The sequence below is a fragment of the Wyeomyia smithii genome, chromosome 3 (genome assembly GCF_029784165.1).
Source record: "Wyeomyia smithii strain HCP4-BCI-WySm-NY-G18 chromosome 3, ASM2978416v1, whole genome shotgun sequence".
Taxonomy (NCBI): Eukaryota; Metazoa; Arthropoda; class Insecta; order Diptera; family Culicidae; genus Wyeomyia; species Wyeomyia smithii.
This window is the reverse complement of record NC_073696.1, coordinates 216,741,487-216,760,978: the sequence shown is the minus strand read 5'-3', so window position 1 is coordinate 216,760,978 and position 19,492 is coordinate 216,741,487. Positions and strand designations below refer to the sequence as shown.

At 40.8% G+C, this 19,492-nt stretch overlaps 1 protein-coding gene across 1 annotated transcript in view; it reads right to left on the bottom strand.

Moving 5' to 3' along the window:
* Positions 1–14,228, bottom strand: part of LOC129732158 (arrestin domain-containing protein 4-like) — a 41,785-nt gene extending 27,557 nt beyond the window's left edge. Inside the window, exons 1-4 of the mRNA XM_055692718.1 lie at positions 13,973–14,228; positions 12,630–12,976; positions 12,398–12,577; positions 11,825–12,010 (exon numbers count right to left, since the gene is read on the bottom strand). Of these exons, the coding sequence (XP_055548693.1) occupies positions 11,825–12,010; positions 12,398–12,577; positions 12,630–12,976; positions 13,973–14,093 (834 nt within the window). The 5' untranslated portion in view covers positions 14,094–14,228. The remainder of the gene's footprint in view (positions 1–11,824; positions 12,011–12,397; positions 12,578–12,629; positions 12,977–13,972) is intronic.
* Between the last annotated feature and the right edge of the window lie 5,264 nt (positions 14,229–19,492).

The following is a 19,492-nucleotide window of genomic DNA, read 5'->3' as shown; positions in this document are numbered from 1 at the left end:
TCAAAGTGGAAAGACAACAGTAACTGCACTTCACACTTTGGTAACCAAAATAGAAAAGACTTTCGAAGCAAAAGAAATACTATTAGCAGCATTCTTGGATATTGAAGGAGCATTCGACAATGCAACATATGTTTCAATAGAGAAAGCTATGAATAGGTATAGATTCGAAGGTTGCCTGGTGAATTGGATTGTTTTTTTTTTCTTCATCTATAGTTTATTTGACACGGCACAAATACAATTCAATGTTTAACGGCGCCAATTATATCTGGTAGCTTACTTACTAAAGTATCTCAATAACTAAAAGCAAATTTTTTATCCTCGCTGCCAACTACGAGCTGAAACTAAATCTAACTTAAAGCTGGAATATTTTGAATTAAAAGCACAGGTTTGCTGTTTGATGGTTTTCATTGCCATAGGTAAGCAGCATATTAAATTTGTTCCGCTGCTGGGCCAAGATATTACGGACTGGCATATTGGGTTGTTTCCATCGGGCCTTAAGAGTATCGTGCGGGTCTGATTGCTGTTTCCGGATCCGGAGTCTTAACGTGTTCTTGTCGTTTGGTTGGATGTAGGCGGAAGGGGATAGGACTAAACTGGGGGGTGGATGGATCTCGGGAAAACGTATATAAGGGACATGTAGGATAGGTCACGGCTCGCCAAGACATCACGAACAGGAACAGCCGGCTGCCTACCTTCGGCCTGCAGGGAAGCTATTAATCTAGACCTGGCGTCACGGTGTACAGGGCATGACCAAACAACGTGCTCTATGTCGTGATAACCTACACCACAGGCACAGATACCACTCTCCCCGAGCCCAACACGACGGAGATGCGCGTCAAATCTATAGTGATTGGACATAAGCCGGGACATCACGCAAATGAAATCCCGACCTACATCAAACCCCTTGAACCACGGGTTCGTCGATACTTTGGGGATTATGGAATGTAACCACCTTCCCAATTCCCCTCTGGTCCAAGCATTTTGCCAACTGATGAACGTATTCTGACGTACAAGTGCGAAAAATTCATTAAAAACAATCGGTCTTTCATAAATATCAACGTTTGTTGCGCCCACCTTAGCCAAAGAGTCCGCTTTCTCATTGCCCGGTATCGAGCAGTGAGAAGGGACCCACGCTAAGGTAATCTGAAACGATTTTTCGGATAAAGCACTCAGATGTTCCCGTATTTTCCCCAGGAAATACGGAGAGTGCTTAACATCTTTCATCGATCGGAGAGCCTCAATGGAACTGAGACTGTCCGTAAAGGTGAAATAATGGTCCGTGGGCATTTTTTCGATAATCGCTAGGGTGTACTGAATTGCAGCTAATTCTGCGACGTAAACAGAAGCAGGATTATCGAGCTTATGGAAGACGGTTAAATTGTTATTGAAGATACCGAAGCCAGTGGACCCATCAAGAAGTGATCCGTCAGTGTAGTATATATTGTCGCAGTTAATGTTTCGATATTTATTGGAAAAAAAATTAGGGATCTGCTGCACGCATAAATGATCCGGGATTCCACGAGTTTCTTCTATCATGGATGTATCGAAAAACACAGTAGAATCAGAAGTATTTGATAAGTCGACACGATTTGGAATATTCGAAGAAGGGTTAATATTTTGGGACATGTGATTGAAATGCAATGTCATAAAACGGGTTTGAGAATTAAGTTCGATTAACCTTTCAAAATTTTCAATCACGGGACGGTTCAAGACCTCACATTTGATTAGAATACGAGAAGACAGGCTCCAGAAGCGGGTTTTCAATGGTAGTACTCCAGCTAAGATCTCCAAACTTATCGTATGGGTCGATTGCATGCAACCCAAGGCGATACGCAAACAACGATATTGTATTCGCTCCAGTTTGATCAAATGTGTGTTTGCTGCGGAGCGGAAGCAGAAACACCCGTACTCAATAACAGACAGTATCGTTGTTTTATAAAGCCTTATAAGGTCTCCTGGGTGGGCTCCCCACCATTGTCCGGTTATTGTACGAAAAAAATTCACTCTTTGTTGACATTTTTTCATCAGATACCTCACGTGACAACCCCAGGTGCCATTAGAGTCGAACCAGACACCAAGATATTTGTGTACCAAAACCTGAGAAATAGTTTTACCCATTAATTGTGTTTGAAGCTGAGCAGGTTCACGCTTCCTAGAAAAAACTACTATCTCAGTCTTCTCCGGAGAGAATTCGATACCTAGCTGTAAAGCCCAAGCAGACAAATTGTCCAAGGTATCCTGCAATGGTCCTTGCAAATCGGCAGCTTTGGCTCCTGTAACAGAGATTACACTGTCGTCTGTAAGTTGTCTTATCGTGCATGTGTTAGCCAGACATTCGTCGATGTCATTTACATAAAAGTTGTAAAGAAGGGGGCTTAAACATGAGCCCTGGGGAAGACCCATGTAGCTAATGCGAAAAGTTGCCAAATCGCCGTGCGTAAAATGCATGTGCTTTTCGGACAACAAATTGTGCAAAAATTGTTCAAAATTGGAGAAAATCCTTGTCGGTGAAGTTTACCCGAAAGAATGTCAATAGAAACGGAATCAAAAGCCCCCTTAATGTCCAAGAACGCAGACGCCATTTGTTCTTTGCGAGCATACGCCAGCCTAATATCTGTTGAAAGCAACGCAAGACAATCATTCGTCCTTTGGCACGGCGGAAGCCAAATCGAGTATCTGATAGTAGACCATTTGATTCGACCCAATGGTCTAAACGACGGAGTATCATTTTTTCCATCAATTTCCGGATACAGGATAGCATTGCAATCGGCCTATAAGAGTTGTGATCAGAAGCTGGTTTCCCTGGTTTTTGGATGGCGATCACCTTCACTTGCCTCCAATCCTGCGGTACAATGTTTTGCTCCAGGAACTTATTGAACAAGTTCAACAAGCGCCTCTAGGCATTGCCGGGTAGATTCTTCAACAAGTTGAATTTGATTCTATCTAACCCAGGCGCGTTATTGTTACAGGACAGGAGGGCAACTGAAAATTCTGCCATCATAAAAGGTGATTCTATCGCGTCGTGGCCCGGAGACGCATCGCGAACAATGTTTTGCTCAGGAACAGAGTCCGGACATACTTTCCTGGCAAAATCAAATATCCACCGACTTGAAGACTCTTCGCTTTCGTTGACCGTTACGCGATTCCGCATTCTTCGGGCTGTGTTCCAAAGAGTGCTCATCGATGTCTCCCTCGACGTCTCGTTCACGAACCGACGCCAATATCCGCGTTTCTTTGCTTTAGCCAAACTTTTAAGCTTGGTATCAAGCTCCGAATACCGTATATAGTCGCCAGGTATACCTCCCTTCTGGAAGGCCAAAAACGCGTCGGATCTTTGCATGTAGACATCGGAGCACTCTTGGTCCCACCACGGAGTGGGAGGCCGTTCTTTGATCGTTACGCCGGGATATTTCTTCGTTTGGGCTTGCAACGCGGCGTCGAGAATCAAGCCTGCGAGGAGGTTGTATTCTTCAAGTGGTGGATGATGTTGAATCGACTCGACCGCTTTTGAAATCATTTCCTCGTATAACTTCAATCGACATTCCGTGTGAGGTCATACGGAATGTCAATTGGTCGCATGCGAGTTGACCCGTTGGTAATTGAAATAAGAACAGGCAGATGGTCACTACCGTGAGGATCGAGGATTACCTTCCATGTGCAATCCAACCGTAGCGACGTCAAACATAAGGATAGATCCAAAGCGCTTGGGCGCGCTGGAGGATTCGGGATACGTCTCATTTCACCGTTGTTTAAAATAGTCATGTCGAAGTCATCGCAAAGGTTATAGATTAAAGAGGAGCGGTTATCATTGTAAGGGGAACCCCAAGCCACACCATGAGAGTTGAAGTCTCCCAAAATCAAACGTGGCGAGGGAAGAAGTTCTATTAAATCAAAGAGCAGCCGTTGCCCAATCTGTGCTCTGGGAGGAATATATATTGAGGCAATACAAAGCTCTTTACCTTGTATTGTCATTTGACATGCGACAACTTCGATGCCTGGAATCGAGGGGAGGTTAATACGATAGAAAGAATAGCACTTTTTAATCCCTAAAAGTACTCCTCCATATGGAGTGTCTCGATCAAGGCGAATAATACTAAAACCATGGAAGTTGAGATCAATATTTGAAGTAAGCCAAGTTTTACAAAGGGAAAATGCATCGCATTTGTTTTTATTTATCAAAACTTTAAACGAATCAATTTTTGGTAAAATACTTCTACAATTCCACTGTAAGACAGAGATAGAATCCTTCATATACGCAGTTGAATTAGGCATCGAAGGATACAATCGCTGCAAGAAGGGGCCATTGGGCAGTCAACTGCTTCAAAAATGATCTAACTGTTGGGAGGAATGCTGTAAGAAAAATTTTAATTGGATCGGGTACATTGAAATTTTCAAAAATCCAGTCCACAATGTCAGAAAATTTCACTAATCCAGAGTTTGTTTCATCAACTGGATGTGCAAAAGGAACAACTGGGGTTTTAGATGTTCCTGGCAGTGCTGGGAACTCCTTCTGGGACTTTAAATTTCCAAGCCCAGGAGGAGTTTGCTTCGGTTTTCCGCAGCACTGGTTGGTTTGTTCGTACTTTTCATTACACTTTGAAAAATCTTCGGACCTTTACGGGGAAGTTTAGGAGAAGAAACATTTTTCCTCTTCCCAGACTCCCCAGGATTGGCATAAGATGTTCCCGCTGATGAATCGTCAGAATCGGTTTCATCAGAGGACAACAGATCAAAGGGGTTCGATGTTATGGTAGAAGTGGTCACGGTCTTCTTCAGCATCTCAGCATAAGAACGCTTTGAACGCTCCTTAAGTGACCGCTTGATTTTATCTCTGCACTGCATGTACACCGGGCATGTGGAGAGCTCATGCTGGTTTTCCCCACAGTGAATACATTTTTCAGCATTAACACTGCAAGAATCTTCCGCATGAGTCTCCCCACACTTGCTACATCGTGCCTAATTGCAGCAGTAGGCGGCTGTGTGGCCTAACTGCTTGCAATTGATGCAATTCATAACACGGGGTACATACAATCGCACAGGCAGACGAACCCGGTCGATCGAGACGTGGCTAGGGAGTGCAGATCCGGCAAACGTAACGCGAAACGAGTCTGACGGAGTGTAAACTTTTTTACCGCCGACGAGAGACATGGACCGCAATTGCTTACAATCCAAAATCTTCGCCTGTGTTTCGGTATTTTTGAAGCAACCGGTTGCGCTTTTTAGGATACACTCGACAGACAGACTCGAATCGGTTATGACACCGTCGATCTCCACGTCTCGTGCGGGTATGTAAACGCGATACTCGCGTGTGAAGAGCCCAGAGCAAGCGATAGCATTGGCCTGTGCCAGATCACTGACCACGACACGGAGCTTGTTAGGTCGGACCTTGGAACTTTCGGTCACGGCCTTGTACCCTTTCGTCAGGTCATTAGAAATTTGCAGTATGTTTAATCGCTTTGAATTCACTCCTGCCTTTGGACGAAAATAAACAGTATAGCTGCCCTGTTGAGATCCGTCTGGGTAAAGCCTGGGGCGAGGGGGGACTGGAGAATGAACAGGGGAGGGGGTAACAGAAGGGTCAGGGTCAGGGGGGCTCGGGGATGGTGGCACGGGAGGCGAGGGATCTATATCCATAGCGCCGACAAGAACACGTACCTATTTACTTCTTCCTTCCAGCAGTGGTTGTCCGATCGTTCGAAGCTGCACCCAAAGCAGCCAGCAGCACCAGTACAGCAGCACCAATACAGCCACCAGCAGTGAGCCGGGTTTGAGATCACTCAGCACAGCGACACGACTCGACTGTCAACTGATGGCCTTGAATTAGAAAGATCTATTCACTGCCAAAGTTGCGAGCCGGGTACAGAACGTAGCGACACAACTCACAATCTAGTTGGCCTTTAGCGCGAATAATACACTCTTTTGTTTGGCTATTCGTACACACGGACCGGATTGTAATATGACGACCACTTTGCACGTCCGTTTCTGTCGAGTGTTCGACGCGGAATGAATTGGATTGTTGAAATGCTCTCAAAATTACTGCAAAACTGGTTGATTCTTTAATAAATGTAATAGCTGTCAAAGGTTGTCCACAAGGGGGGGGGGGGTATGTTCCCTCACCATTACTTTGGTCTTTAGTAGTTGATGATCTTTTAAGAAACTTAGAACAACAAGGCTTCGAAGTGATCGGTTTTGCGGATGACTTGGTCATTATAGTCCGCGGCAAGTTTGACAACATTATCTCAGAACGAATGCAAATAGCATTGAATTTCACCGCTTCATGGTGTAAGAAAGAAGGGCTGAATATAAATCCCTTGAAAAAATAGTAACTTTCACATCTCAATATTATCTACTTAAGAATTGAGATTTCGGCTTAGCAGTCATTCATCTCAGAATTTAGAACGAAGTTATTGTCATTCGTCCCAACGTTTCAGCACTTATTGGTGCCTTCATCAGGGGAAACTGTTCAAAGGAGTAATTTATTAATAACTTTGCATTTTACAAAACTTTTTCCCTCGACTTACAATGATGATTATCGGACTACGTCAGGTGGTTGCATTTAAAGTTCACTAGTCACTAATTTTAAAAAATTTTTATCATTGGACAATCTAAACAAATTGAAACAACATGAAAAAACTAGCCTAAACATCGAAATACACTTTAATGCTTACGTTTATAAGTTTGGTGGTGGGAGGAATTTATTTTCACTGTCGGAGTAGTGTGGCGGTTTTAACTTGTGTTTCTGTTCAGTTAACTGTTATACCATCTTCATTTAGGCTTTTAAGTTTGTGTAAGATCCCCGCGTATGCTGTGTTGAGGTTGTCCACATCAATAGGTTGTCCACATCAATTTTGTAACCACCCTACTCAACTTGAAACTCATAGACTCCAAGACCGCCAAATGGTTAAAAACCTATAATGCTGTTTGTCCCAGAATTTATGGACAACCTAAAGCGCATAAGACAAATCTCCCTTTACGTCCTGTTGTGCCTAACTACTCCGCTCCGACCTACAAGCTATGTAAATTTGTGGCTAACATACTGAACACCCACCTCACCAGCACTTTCAACACAGCTAGCTCCTTTGAATTATGCGATGAGCTAAAATCATTCATTCTCCCCGAAGATCACATCATGGTATCACTCGACGTTGTTTCTCTGTTCACGAACGTACCGAGAAAACTGGTAACCAAGACCATCACCGATCGCTGGCACGAAATAAATACCGAGATCCACCTTGAGCTGTTTTTGGAAATAGTAGAATTTTGTATGGAGGCAAGTTATTTTCGATACGACAACAAATTTTATTATCAGACATACGGAACAGCTATGGGCTCTCCTTTGTCCCCAATATTAGCCGATATAGTACTCGAATCAATCATCCATAATGCATTAAGCCACCTTCCCTTTGAAGTCCCTATTCTACGCAAATATGTAGACGATCTGTTTCTCATCATCCCAAAAGATTCCATCGACACCGTACTAGACACCTTTAACAGCCAGGAGGACCGAATTCAGTTCACCATTGAAATAGAACAAGACCGTAAACTACCATTTCTGGACTTGCTGATAAATCGACAGGAGGATCAATCACTTTTCACCGAATGGTATAGCAAACCTATCTCATCTGGGAGAATGCTAAATTTCCATTCTTACCATCAATACAAGCACAAAATTAATGTAGCCAACAATTTTATTCACCGCGTTACCTCTTTAACATCTAATCCAGAGGCGACAAACGTAAACACCATCATTCACAAACACCTACAGGCTAATAGCTACCCACGAACCCTGGTGTCTCGGCTCATCAACCTGTACCATTCTAGGCAACAAGAAGTTGTCCATCCTTCAGCTATCACACTGCCACCACCAGCACCTCCACCCACAACAGCTCCACAGCCAACAGCCCCACCGCCGTCCTCTCAGCAACCACATCAAGCCAGCAATGCACCATCCACGGCAAACAACCTTCAGGATATGGTCACCTTAGCAAGCACAACCAGCATAGCACCCAGCATAAACATTGCTTACAGATCTCTCCTTTACATCCCCAAACTGAGTGATCGTCTCATTAAACTGTTCAAAAAGGATTATCCGCACATCTGCATCGCCACAAAATTGAACAAAACTGTGAACAGCTTCCACAGTCAAGTTAAGGATCCTACAAATAAAAACGAAAACAGCAACATTATTTATAAAATTCCGTGCAGCGGCTGTAACAGCAGCTACATTGGAATGACTTCAAACAAATTAAAAACCAGACTCTACGGACATGCATCGAACGTAAACAAACTCAACCAGATACTAAATGCGGACACACAGACAAACTACCAGTTATCCGAGCTAAGAGAGAAAACCGCTATCATTGAGCATTGCATCGACACAGAACACAGATTCGACTTAGAGAATACATGCATAATAGATAGATCGAAACACACAGCTTCACTACCATTTTTAGAAATGTGTCACATCTACTGTACACCACACATAGTGAACCGCCGTATTGATGTGGACAACCTCAACACAGCATACGCGGGGATCTTACACAAACTTAAAAGCCTAAATGAAGATGGTATAACAGTTAACTGAACAGAAACACAAGTTAAAACCGCCACACTACTCCGACAGTGAAAATAAATTCCTCCCACCACCAAACTTATAAACGTAAGCATTAAAGTGTATTTCGATGTTTAGGCTAGTTTTTTCATGTTGTTTCAATTTGTTTAGATTGTCCAATGATAAAAAATTTTTAAAATTAGTGACTAGTGAACTTTAAATGCAACCACCTGACGTAGTCCGATAATCATCATTGTAAGTCGAGGGAAAAAGTTTTGTAAAATGCAAAGTTATTAATAAATTACTCCTTTGAACAGTTTCCCCTGATGAAGGCACCAATAAGTGCTGAAACGTTGGGACGAATGACAATAACTTCGTTCTAAATTCTGAGATGAATGACTGCTAAGCCGAAATCCCAATTCTTGATACCATCTACAGTCGAACTCTCCCACCCAAATTATCTACTTAGATGGAAGTCCTCTAACGTGTCCCAATGACACTAAATACTCAGGAGTGATCTTGGATGGTAAACTAAACTGGAATGCTCATCTGGAGCAAATCCTTTATAAAGCTACTTGTGCTTTCTGGGCCTGCAAGCGAACGTTTGGTAACAAATGGGGTCTTAAACCAAGCATGATACACTGGATCTACTCTGCTATAATAAAACCTCGAATTACGTATGCAGCACTAATTTGGTGGCCGAAAGCCAAACAAAAAAAAAGCGAAAATTAAACTTGAAAACTGCAAAGGTTTGCCACTATGGCGATAACTGGTGCAATGGGGACTACCCCGTCTAAGGCCCTAGAAGCACTACTCAATCTACTACCACTATCTCAAAAAGTTGTACTGGTTACATGTAAATCTGCCATAAGACTCAGTCGCATGACTAGGTTGCTTGATGGAGATCTGAATGGTCACCTGAGTATTTTAAAAGATTTTAACATCAATCCTCTTATACTGAAAAATGAAGATTTGATGGTTAAGAAATATGACTTTAATCATTTATTTACTGTATTCGAACCAAATCGTACTGAATGGGAACGAGGAGGTCCCAGCACCCGGGACGGCTCTATTATTTTCTATACTGATGGCTCGAAATTAGAAAACAGGGTAGGTGCTGTAATTACAGGCCCTGGAGTGAATTGTTCAGTAGCAGTGGGAAAATGGCCCACTGTCTTCCAAGCTGAAATATACGCTATCTAAGAATGTACTGCAATTTGTTTAAAAAGAAATTATCGTTATGCTAATATCCTGTTTTCTGACAGACAAGCGGCTTTGAACGCCCTGAAATCTGTTTGCTGCTCCTCCAAATTGGTCTGGGATTGCGTAAAAATGCTTCAGCAACTGGCTAAATGCAATAAGGTAAATCTCTACTGGGTTCCGGGGCATAGCGGTGTTGAAGGAAATGAAAAAGCAGACGAGTTAGCCAGACTTGGGTCAGCGATGGAATTTATTGGCCCTGAACCGTTCTGTGGTGTTTCCAATAGTTCTCTCAATATGGCACTGAAGGAATGGGAAAGAGAGTAGGTGCTGCTGAACTGGAATGGCACCTCGACAGCTCGGCAAGCCAAGAGGTTCATCAAACCAAATCTATCTATTACACGAAAACTGCTAAATTTTTTCTAAAAAAGACTTACGCACGTACACTGGACTGATTACTGGTCATTGTCAATGCAAGTATCATCTCAAAAAAATAGGGAAACTAGACGATGATAGCTGTAGGTTTTGTAGTATAGAGAGTGAAAGCTCTCAACATCTGCTGTGTGAGTGCGTGGCAATATTTCACAGAAGGCGCCAGTTTCTTGGGAAAGGGCTCATAGAGCCTTCGGAAACATGGGCTAGTTCTCCTCAAACAGTTTAAGAGTTTTTAAGCAAAATAATACCAGATTGGGATAATGCCTTAATTTAAGATGTTGTCCACTAAAAAATTTAGTGGTCAATATCTTTCAAAAAGGTATACAGCAAAAGAGGACACACCACAATAGATCTAAATACTGGTCGCAGTGGTAATATGCTCCGACAGGGGAAAAAAAAATATCGAGTATATATGAGAATTAATGGTAATGCGCTAATATCTAACAGTGGTAGTTAAAATCTGTCTTATATTGAGTGAAAAAGTCTCAGAAATCGATTGGTAGGCGTCAGATCCGCGTAAAATGTCTACAAACTGTCAGTTTTGCCCCGATTCCCCTACAATACTAGAATAGGTTCATCTCGACGTTAGATTAACTTATTTGAAATCTGTTTAATGTAATATCAAGAGTGTAAGAGAAACTTAAAGTTACAATAAGAATTTGTCTTCACACGATCCTCCCCTTTTTGCGAGGAGGGGTCGCATTTAAGTTAACCGAAGACGCGATGATTCTGTCTCATAGCTGAAACGATTTTTTTTTTGTTTTAACCGGTCCTGGCCAAACATGCGACGTGGTCAAATAAGCTACATTCTTTACGTTGGCACTATATTAGACATTTTCCCACAACTAGAGGTATATGATGTCACAATACCAAGGAATGTTCATCACAAATTTGGTGACATTGGGCTGATCCTCCCGGTAGTACTTTACACAGATTTTCAGCAAAAGATGCTGCTCTCAATACTTGGCATTAAACTTATAATCTTAATAGAATCAGGCCATTTCGTTGCCGTAGGACCCTTGCTAAGCTGAGCTCCTCTTATATTAAAACTGGCTGAAAAAAAAAACGGTACAATAGGCCTCTTCAGATAACCAAAACTAATGATTGGCAGTGATAATTTTTCGACTATCGTGAGTAGTGTCAGATCAGCTTATTCTGAAGGTTTGAAAAGTAATTTGTTTACCCCCTCCAGAAAACCTCTAAACGGTTCTATAGGCTTATAGATAAATGTAACATGAAATAATGTTAATTTATAGTTTTCTAACATCCCTGGAAAGGATCAATTAAAAGAGACGTTCCTTGATAGACAATTTCTTGACAAGTGATCAATTTAGCTCTTCAGTAACAGGCACACAAAAATTAGACGTACACTGCAACCTAAAACAGTGAACGGATATAACTATTCCATCAATATCTACTGTCAAGTCTAATCACAATACGAATTGAAGCTGTCCATGAACTATAATGCTTGATTGAAACATTTTCTCTCGTCCCCAACCGTCCGGATGTAAAACCGGAAACTAAAAATATCCTCCGCCCACGGACGATAAAGGACAAAGTGTTAATTAGCCTGACGGTGTTACTGGTAACAGGATGGGGGTTTAGGAAAGAATAAAACGTCGCCACTCATATACTCACACAAACGCTGTACTGAATCCTGATCAGATGACAGCCGAGCAGGTTGGTGGGTGGCAGCGGTGGCACGGTGAGATGCCCATTCTGCAGCACATCCCGGCTGCCGGACTTGATACGGTCACGTACGACTGCGGCCAGCTCTCGGCGCTCCTGGTGCAACAGTTTGCCGTGTGCATAGTATTGAACCGTCTGCATTCCCGGTCGGTTGGAGGCGATTCGGTCGGGGATAAAGTAAAAAGCAAACGTTGACATTGCATGAAACGAGCATAAAGTGGACGAGTTTAAAATTAACTTATTCCGTAATGGTAGCTGGCGTTTCCCGGCCGGCTTCGTGCAGGATTAATTTCAAATGGGTAAATGGATGTGGCGATGCTCTGTGGCAGTGCTATTTAAGGTGTGCACTGCCACAAAAAGCTAGCCCGTACCATTACGAAATTGGATTATCATGTAACACGAAAGAATCTACAGTTTCGGGATACATGACAAAACATTCTAAGCAAATGCAGGTTTCATGCTTCCTACTAGTTTACGGAGAAAGATTGCCTTGCATCTCAAATGTGGAATCAACTTTCTCACCTCTATCAGGGCATATTTCAGAGCTTTGATAGTCACTTTACTTTGATTTTGTATTTCGCCTGTGAGTAAAATGTTTTCGCCCGGTACGTATGCTCTTTTGTCCAATCCGATATTACATCGGACCGTTCCACCGAGGTAACCAACCCCGACTCGATGGCTCAAGCTGGCCTCCACGGGGTCCTGCAATACAGAGAGGTTAAAACCGATTCCGCGCGTCAAACAGCCGCCTTACGCTCAAAAGCGGATCCTCCAAGTTCAAATCGATTGGATTCAGTACGATGAACACCTGCTGATTGCGGTGCGTTATCCCGGATGACTCCTGCAGGCTGGTCTTGCAATAGTACTGAATCCAACCGTGCTGACCGATGAACGTGGACGGAAGCGACACCGGCAGACCGAGCTTGAACGGAAAACAGTGCACTCCGGGCGCTAGCAGAATCGCTTTGTTGTCGAAATCGTCCAGCAGCTTCATGCGAAAATCGATGTAGTTCTCCTTATCGTACGATTTCTCCCGTCTGCGGGGGGTGGCCCCCTTGGCCACGTGAACCGTACACTCGCCGAGCACATGAAAGTGCAACCCTGCAGAATGAAAGTTGCGTTTTAGTATGCTGTTTGAAATATGTAGGACGTAGGTAGAATTCCAGCATGAATGTTAAACTGTTTGAACTAACTCTTGTGACATATGTTGAATAGAGTCTGAAGTAGTTGACTCGAACAAGCTAATTCTATAATGCCCCAATGGATGACATCTTTCTGTTTGTGTTGGGAAAACATTTGTTTTGCTGGCTCTTTTGCTGTGGAAAATGTTTCAACGTTTGAATTTTTTATTGTCTACAAACCTGTTTAATTTGCATTTGCACCTAACCGTTGCATAAATAACAACACGTTGGTTCGCAAAATTAAGAACAATGACATTTGAAGCAATAGTGCATCTCCACGTGAAATAGGTAAATTACAAAACACGAGAATTAAATCAAGAAGTTTTTCGAAATCTTCTCCAGTACACCAACAAACACCCAAAACAAAACTATTTCGATTTTTTATTATTGTAGTGGTTTGGTTGACCAAAACCATGCATTTATACTTGAAAAAAGTTGTGTTCAAACGCCATCAATAATTACACCAATTTCGTACAACATGAACATATGAACCACAACAGATATGAAAAACATAATGAAATAATGCTGCTTAGAATGTTAGCATGCGACGTACTTAAAACGCAAAATGCATAATACATTTGCATTCATTAGCTTACTTTAAAGTTTAAAACGTTCAGGCAAACTTTGTTTCACTCAAGCATATACGCCATATCACTCCTCGACTCAAAAACAAAAAAAAAAAATAACTAGCTTTGAATAGCATTCAGAACTCAGGAAACTTGTTCCGTACACTAGAACAAGCTGCTTTGCAACGAAAAAGTAACAACTTTTATTCAGTCAATCATTCACCCTAACTTCGGATTCCACATCAAAACGTAATTATGTGTTATACTTCCGTGCTATGGCAGCATCCACTGTTCACTACTACGCAGCGAAGTTCAGAGTGTAATCAGTAGAAGAAAAAATTATCACTCACCTAAAACAGCTGTGTTTTCCTGCGTCTCCAAAAGCACTCGGCCCGCCAGCACCTGGCCAGGAAGATACAGCAGCGAATCCCGGTCCAGGATAATATGAAATTTGAGCAATTTTTTCGTCATCGCAACAATTTGGTACCGCAAAAAAGTGGTAAATCTTTCTCAACGATTCACGATGCGCAACAGTCGTGTAACTTCCATCGAACCTAACTGAGCTGGCTCCAGCAGCCGAAGCAAACCCACTCTGCTTCGAAAATCAAGTTCACCTGTGACAACGCGCGAGCACGTGCGTGGGTGACGTTGGACGTTCGGTTAACCGACTGATCAGCATTGAATACATTTGCATTGCAGCGCAGCCGAGCGCTAGTTAACTGCAGTAAATAGTAAAGCATGAATCGGAGTGGAATTCTTTACGCTCATTCATTATTACTGCGTTAAGTTAGCAAACCACGGATTTGCGGTGGTTTTCAATTGGATTATGGAATGCAGAACTGACTAATGACCGTGGAAAGTAATTCAGCAGTTAATCCGCATACATACCAGAGGAAGGGGTCAATGACTAATTGGCAATGAACCACTCATTAGCTGGTGTGCTTGCGAAAACAAACAGTGGGGTGGAATATTTCAAGCTGCACCGCTATTCGAATACTTTTCGAAATATTTAGAATCGTGCGCGTATTGTATTGAGCATTGCATTTCAAACCTCGCGTTTTAAACCAACGGTTGTACGCGCAATTTAATTTTTCAGTACACGCGATAACAAATGCAATCGCTACCAGAATTGCAAATAGAATAATTGAATACAGTAGAAGAATGTTGAAATGAAACAGGATAAAAATGGATCCTAACAAAATTTGAAACATAAAAATGTGATAAGGCCATGCTTAGTTTTGAACAAATAAATGTCAGAGGGATTTTCTGTAAGTGGCATTAAATAAAGTCAGTTTGAAATACAGGGACTAGAGGCCAGTTTCTAGTCTTCGTTTCATTTAAATTAGACTGAAGATGATTTTTTTTTGCAACCTGTCATTTGGAATTCAATCATAAAAACAAGAGTTAAAATGCTACGTAACAGCTTAGCTTGGACTGACTGCACGTATGCACGTAATGGTTGATACTCTGTTTTTGATTTCAATGTTAGTTTTTATAAAAATTACCATTGCTACCAATCAAGCTCGTGACAAAGATGCTCTACAACAAAGGTCAATATGTAGCAAATTGCTTATAATAAGCTATAACTTTGTAAGGAAAAGTCCTGGAGATGTGTGGTCTTCAAAAAAACCTATGTTTTGTATGCTCAAGTGCTTTTTCAGAACAACGTTCTCTTGTAAAATGTAACTAACAGAAGTTAAGTACAAAAATCTAACTTTGAAGTAACTTTTATATAAAATACTCTGTAGCTCGGTACCCAACGAAGATAGGAACTTTGTTTGTTCAGCAAAGTTTCATATTGTTGCACGTTCTAAAGTGTTGCCAAATAAACCATTCCTCTATCTCTTAACACAAAACAGTTGGTATTTTAAATATATGAAAACCTACTATAACATATGATCACCATACTCATATATGAGTGGATTGGGATAAATGAAACCTGCAAGAGTTTATAGTACTGTGGCTTAACTTCGAGGATATGTATTGTCTTTATGATTCCACTTGCCCCTTTTTTAACTTATACGTTCTTGAAGTTGTCGAAAAAATAAGCTAAAATATTAAATAACTTTGAAAGGGAAAGTCCAGGAGATGTATGGTCTTTGGCAAAAATGTGTGTTTTGTTTTGTGTTTTGTATGCCCTAACAATTCTTCCGAGCAACACTTCAGTGTAAAATACAACTAACAAATGTGAAGTACAAAAAACTAAATTATGGAGTTAAGTTCAACTTCTTGCCTTATTGGACCACTGTGCACTGGTGTGTTCTGTACGGTTCTTCCCTACATGTTTCAGTGACTCTATATTTGAAGGATCAAGAACGATGCTGGCCATCTACTTTCAATCAGTTGGGAAGAAGGAAAGAAAGTCAGCATAACCTCTGCTACTTGGAGACCTTTTTACCACTAAATTTCCACGATGGTCAGAGGAAGGAGATTTTTTTATAAGAGAGGTGTACGTTGGATCAAGACTCACCTTGATAAGTGATGCGATCATACGTATAATTTTTAACCGTTCCTATTCAACTATTTTGTAATCATTGTCTGTTTATCCGGCTGGTAAGAGCTGCACTTTTAGCTTATTTATATTTGGTACCGATTCAGACCGACAGACAGTAAGAATGTTGTTAGGGCCACGCACAAAATATGTGAGGTTTGATGATAATGTCCACGTGGACACGATATTTTTCCAAAAAAATGGAAATCTGCCAAAAAAAATTGCCTTCAATAAAAATTTCACAGCTAGTTTTCGTTATCAGCTGTAACACTTTTTTAATCATTTTCTTCCATTGGCAGAGGTCTTTGTAACATTTCAACTAAGTTCAATATAAATTAGAGAATATAAAGAAATAAATTTTGTCTTAAGTCTCATTCATCTATCAATCCACTTTTCGTTAAATTTGGAATCATTTTCGGCTTTGCCCTTTTCTTGCAGAATGCCTCTATTCTTCAACCATTTGGCTAAATTTAAATCATTTTCTTTTTGGCCTTTTATTCTCCATTATTTTCCTGATATAAGAGAAATTTGAGCTGAATTTGTTTGGGTTTTCCTGTTTTTTTTCTAAGATTTACCTGTTTTCCTGAAATTAAAATTATATATTTTTTAACTTTCTTGTTAAAACGTTTAGAAACAGTATGCTGCGTATTTTTTATAACTTTTCTACCTTGTAGAAAAGATTTTATCATTCCAGCATCTACAGAAGCTTTCTATTATTTTGAATCCGTTTTGTTTTTGATCACTTGTATGTCTGTCTTTCGAGCAGTTTACAACTATTTTGGAAATCAAAATTTTTTGGAGTGGATTTTCAAATGTACTGTTTTCTTTTCTAGCGTTTAAAAGTTTTTTTCAATCATTCTAACCATAGGCCCCTATTGCAGAAAACGAGATGAGCAAAATGTTGCATAAAAGAACGCGAGTGAAATTTGACAGCTGAATGACAGACGAGCTACTCGTCCAAAATCCAGCCGACTCGCCATCTGCAATACCAAAATTGGTCAGACGAGTAACTCGCCGCATGCTTCGTTTTCTGTTATAGGGGCAATAATTGATTTAATTTGTTTTCTTCTTAACGGCCATAATTTATGATTATATTTCTTCTGAATTGTAGAGGCGTTTGCTTTGCCCTTCTCTGTTTATTTGGTGCATTTCTCGGCTCTCTAAGGCTGAATTTTGATAGAATTCTTTTCAATTATGGCTCAATGGTCTAGGTGGTTTTGGGCTGATTTTTAAATTATTTTTGTTATTCAATTGCTGACATTTGTTTGTTTCATCACTAAATAAAACCACAGGAATAAACTTTTTCGACCTTTCGTGATAAAAAATAATTTCCAAGAGAACAAAGAAGAGGGGGGAGGGTTTTTGATAAATGTCCACACTTGTCCCCGAAGGGGGACGAGAGGGGTCTAGAATGACGATCTTGTGTCCACGTGGAATGTGAACGACCCCAGATCAGATTGCTGTTTGTAATCTTTTCACGTGTGCATTACAGCTCGCACAGTCATGGACTCGGGTCTCATCATCGAGAACCTGCTGAAGGCTGGAACCATCCTTTTTAAGGATTGCAGCCTTCAGCTGGTAAAAATACTGGATTGCAAGCAATTTCACTCAGCACCGCTCGGCAAAGGGTGTAAAATTTTACACCCAATCAGACTCTTTTCGCGTGACTTTCGCCGGAACTGCTTTGCAAAGCCAAGTGCTTGTGGAAAATGTGAGTCTATCCGTGTGCTTGTTTGTGTTTGTATCGCAAGTAATGAACTTCCATAAAGCAAGCAGTTGGGTTAGACGGCCACCTAATGCGCTAACACATTGTGGCAGATACGGAGAGCACTACGCGGATGATGCTTGTGATACAGGTGCTGGAAAGTGCCTCTATTGTGAGCAAGTTCCGCAAGAGCTGTTTGCATGCGCCGCGTACAAACAGCGCCAAGACAAAATTAGGCGGTCTCTAAAAGAGCACTCAAAGCCACTTTCGTAGAAATGCTTTGAAGAAGCCGCTGCCACTAAACTAGTTTTCCCGAGCCTTTTCGAGGTTTTGTCATCCGATGAGCCTGACTCTGACGATGATGTTGAAGAACTTTCTTGTGCTGAACCCGGAAATCTAGGAAGATAGAAAGCCTGTTATTTAAGCTTCATGAAAGCTCATATTATATAGATATTCCCCATCTGAAATAGCAAATCCAAAAAAAAACTAAAAGTGTTGTTGGAAATCTTATGCAAACTCCTTCGAGATTGGCTAAGTTTAATTCTCACAATTTGTTTCCGGCACTATCAGGAGTAACAAATTGCCCAACTGTTCCTTCTTTTTCGTCGAGTTTATGCCAGGATCTGGATTGCTGAAATACTGTGGACTAGATTTCGGAAAATTTCAGTATAACTGGTTCCCTTTAAAGTTTCTGATGGCATTTCTACCATAATTAAAAGGATTTTGAAATAGTTGACCAGTTAATGGCCTTCATAGCAGCTATCGTATCCTACGATGGGTAATTCAGGTTTTTTACGCAGATTTTTTAAATAACGCGGTTTTTCAACGCGATACCGCGGTAGTTCGAATAAATTTTCGCGGATTTCCGAATTAACGCGGGTTGGCAACCAAAAACGTTTAAGTGTTTATTGAGTTAAAGAATAAGTTAAAAAAAACCTTCGCCCTTCGGAAGACGTCAGAGAGAATACTTTTAAAAATTGGTCGTAGAGCGTCTCAGGTTTTTTATAAGGCCTTTCATGGAGGTTCACTTCACGCAAGTTTTTCAAATAATGCGGATTTTCGAACTGACGCGGTTTTTTCTTCTTATGTATCCCTCGTGTAAAAAAACCTGACTGTAGAAGAAATTAACCACCATGCGTCTCCAATGAAAAAAGTTACTGCAATGTAGTTATTTTTCAATGGAGACGCATGGTGATTTGATAGATTTTTTAACATAATATATGATTTAACAGGTTTGGTTTTTAAGATCGAAGTGAACCATAAACGCCAGAGGACATTTAAATAATTTCGAAAAAAAAATTACAAATTCCCGTTGCATTACTAATTGTTTAGCTTGTTGTAAAATTTATTCAAATAAATAAATAAAGAATGATTTTATACGATATTTCTTTTTAAATTGGTAGTACTGGTATGTAATGGCGTCTAAGCGTCATCTATCAAAGCTGAAATTGTTTAGTATACTATATCATTTCATCGTGAAAAGACTTACATACATACGAGCAACGATTGCAAATCATATAAATTTATTAGCAAAATTCGTGTTCTGTGAAAAGTGCTTTTCGCATAGCCATTTAAAGGTCGTTATAAGCGACCTAGTAAAATCACAATTGAAGGTTTTATTACCGATTTTCGCACCAAATTAGTTTTGTTGAACATTGAACCATCGACTCATAA